Source organism: Lottia gigantea (assembly GCF_000327385.1).
Source record: "Lottia gigantea unplaced genomic scaffold LOTGIsca_243, whole genome shotgun sequence".
Lineage (NCBI taxonomy): Eukaryota > Metazoa > Mollusca > Gastropoda > Lottiidae > Lottia > Lottia gigantea.
Window position 1 is genome coordinate 97,740 of NW_008708717.1, and position 1,319 is coordinate 99,058.

General features: G+C 40.2%; 1 protein-coding gene across 1 annotated transcript in view; it reads left to right on the forward strand.

Moving 5' to 3' along the window:
- Positions 1–1,319, forward strand: part of LOTGIDRAFT_175126 (hypothetical protein) — a gene marked incomplete at both ends in the record, with an annotated part of 6,090 nt that overhangs the window by 1,954 nt on the left and 2,817 nt on the right. Inside the window, one exon of the mRNA XM_009055468.1 lies at positions 1,194–1,248. Within this exon, the coding sequence (XP_009053716.1) occupies positions 1,194–1,248 (55 nt within the window). The remainder of the gene's footprint in view (positions 1–1,193; positions 1,249–1,319) is intronic.

A 1,319-nucleotide genomic window follows, 5' to 3' on the forward strand; every position in this document is an offset into this window, starting at 1 on the left:
TTTTGGATTCTGAAGACTAGGTACCAGCGAGTTCAATTGCAGTTCTATATCGCTATTGAACCCTCTGGTCCCAATCTTCCAAAATCCTTCAAAATCTTCTTCTGTCAAAGTGGTATTGTTGCTGTACCTGAAAAATTCAAGTTTTGTTCTACCTACCTACCTTCCTTCCTACCTACCTACCTACCTACCTACCTACCTACCTACCTACCTACCTACCTTCTTACCATTTATTTCGAAAAGTCTTCTTCTCATGGTAACACTTTGTTTGTTGTTTTTGGATTCTGAAGACTAGGTACCAGAGAACTCAGTAGCAGTTGTATCTCGCTATTGAATCCTCTGGACCCAATCTTACAAAATCCTTCTAAATCTTCTTCTGTCAAAGTGGTATTGTTGCTGCAGCTGAAAAAGTCAAGTGTTGTTCTATCTACCTACCTTCTTACCATTTATTTCGAAAAGTCTTCTTCTCATGGAAACACTTTGTTTGTTGTTTTTGGATTCTGAAGACCAGGTACAAGAGAGTTCAGAAGCAGTTGTATCTCGCTACTGAACCCTCTGGTCCCAACCTTCCAAAATCCTTCCAAATCTTCTTCTGTCTGTCAGTGGTATTGTTGATGTAGCTGAAATAAGTCAAGTTTTGTTCTACCTACCTACCTTCTTACCATTTATTTCGAAACGTTTACTCACTTTGTTGATTCTACAGCCAAAAAGTTGGATGTTCACAGGAATGAAGCTGTTTTATCTGGCTACATACCTGTGAACTTCCAACTTCCGGACTCCAATATTAGCCCAAATTACAGGGCTTACATGGAACTTGGTCAACTTGGTACAACAGTCTTTTAAGTTTCCTCACTTTGTTGATTTTAGAGTAAAAAAGTTGGAGTTCACAGGCAAGTAGCTGTTCTATCTGTCTACATACCCGAGAACTTCCAACTTCCGGACTCCAATAGTAGCCCAATTACAGGGCTTACATGGAGCTTGGTCAACTTGGTACAACAGTCTTTTAAGTTTACTCATTTTGTTGATTTCAGAGCCGTAAAACTAGAAGTGCACAGACATGGAGCTGTTCTATCTGGCTGCATGCCTGTGAACTTCCAGCTTCCGGACTCCAATATTAGCCCAGTTACACGGCTTACATGGAGCTTGGTCAACTTGGTGCAACAGTCTTTTAAGTTTACTCATTTTGTTGATTTCAGAGCCGTGAAACTAGAAGTGCACAGACATGGAGCTGTTGTATCTGGCTACATCCATGTGAACTTCCAACTTTCGAACTAAACCGCTAAACCCAAACAAATGTACTTTATAAAAGTCTTGCCAAAATG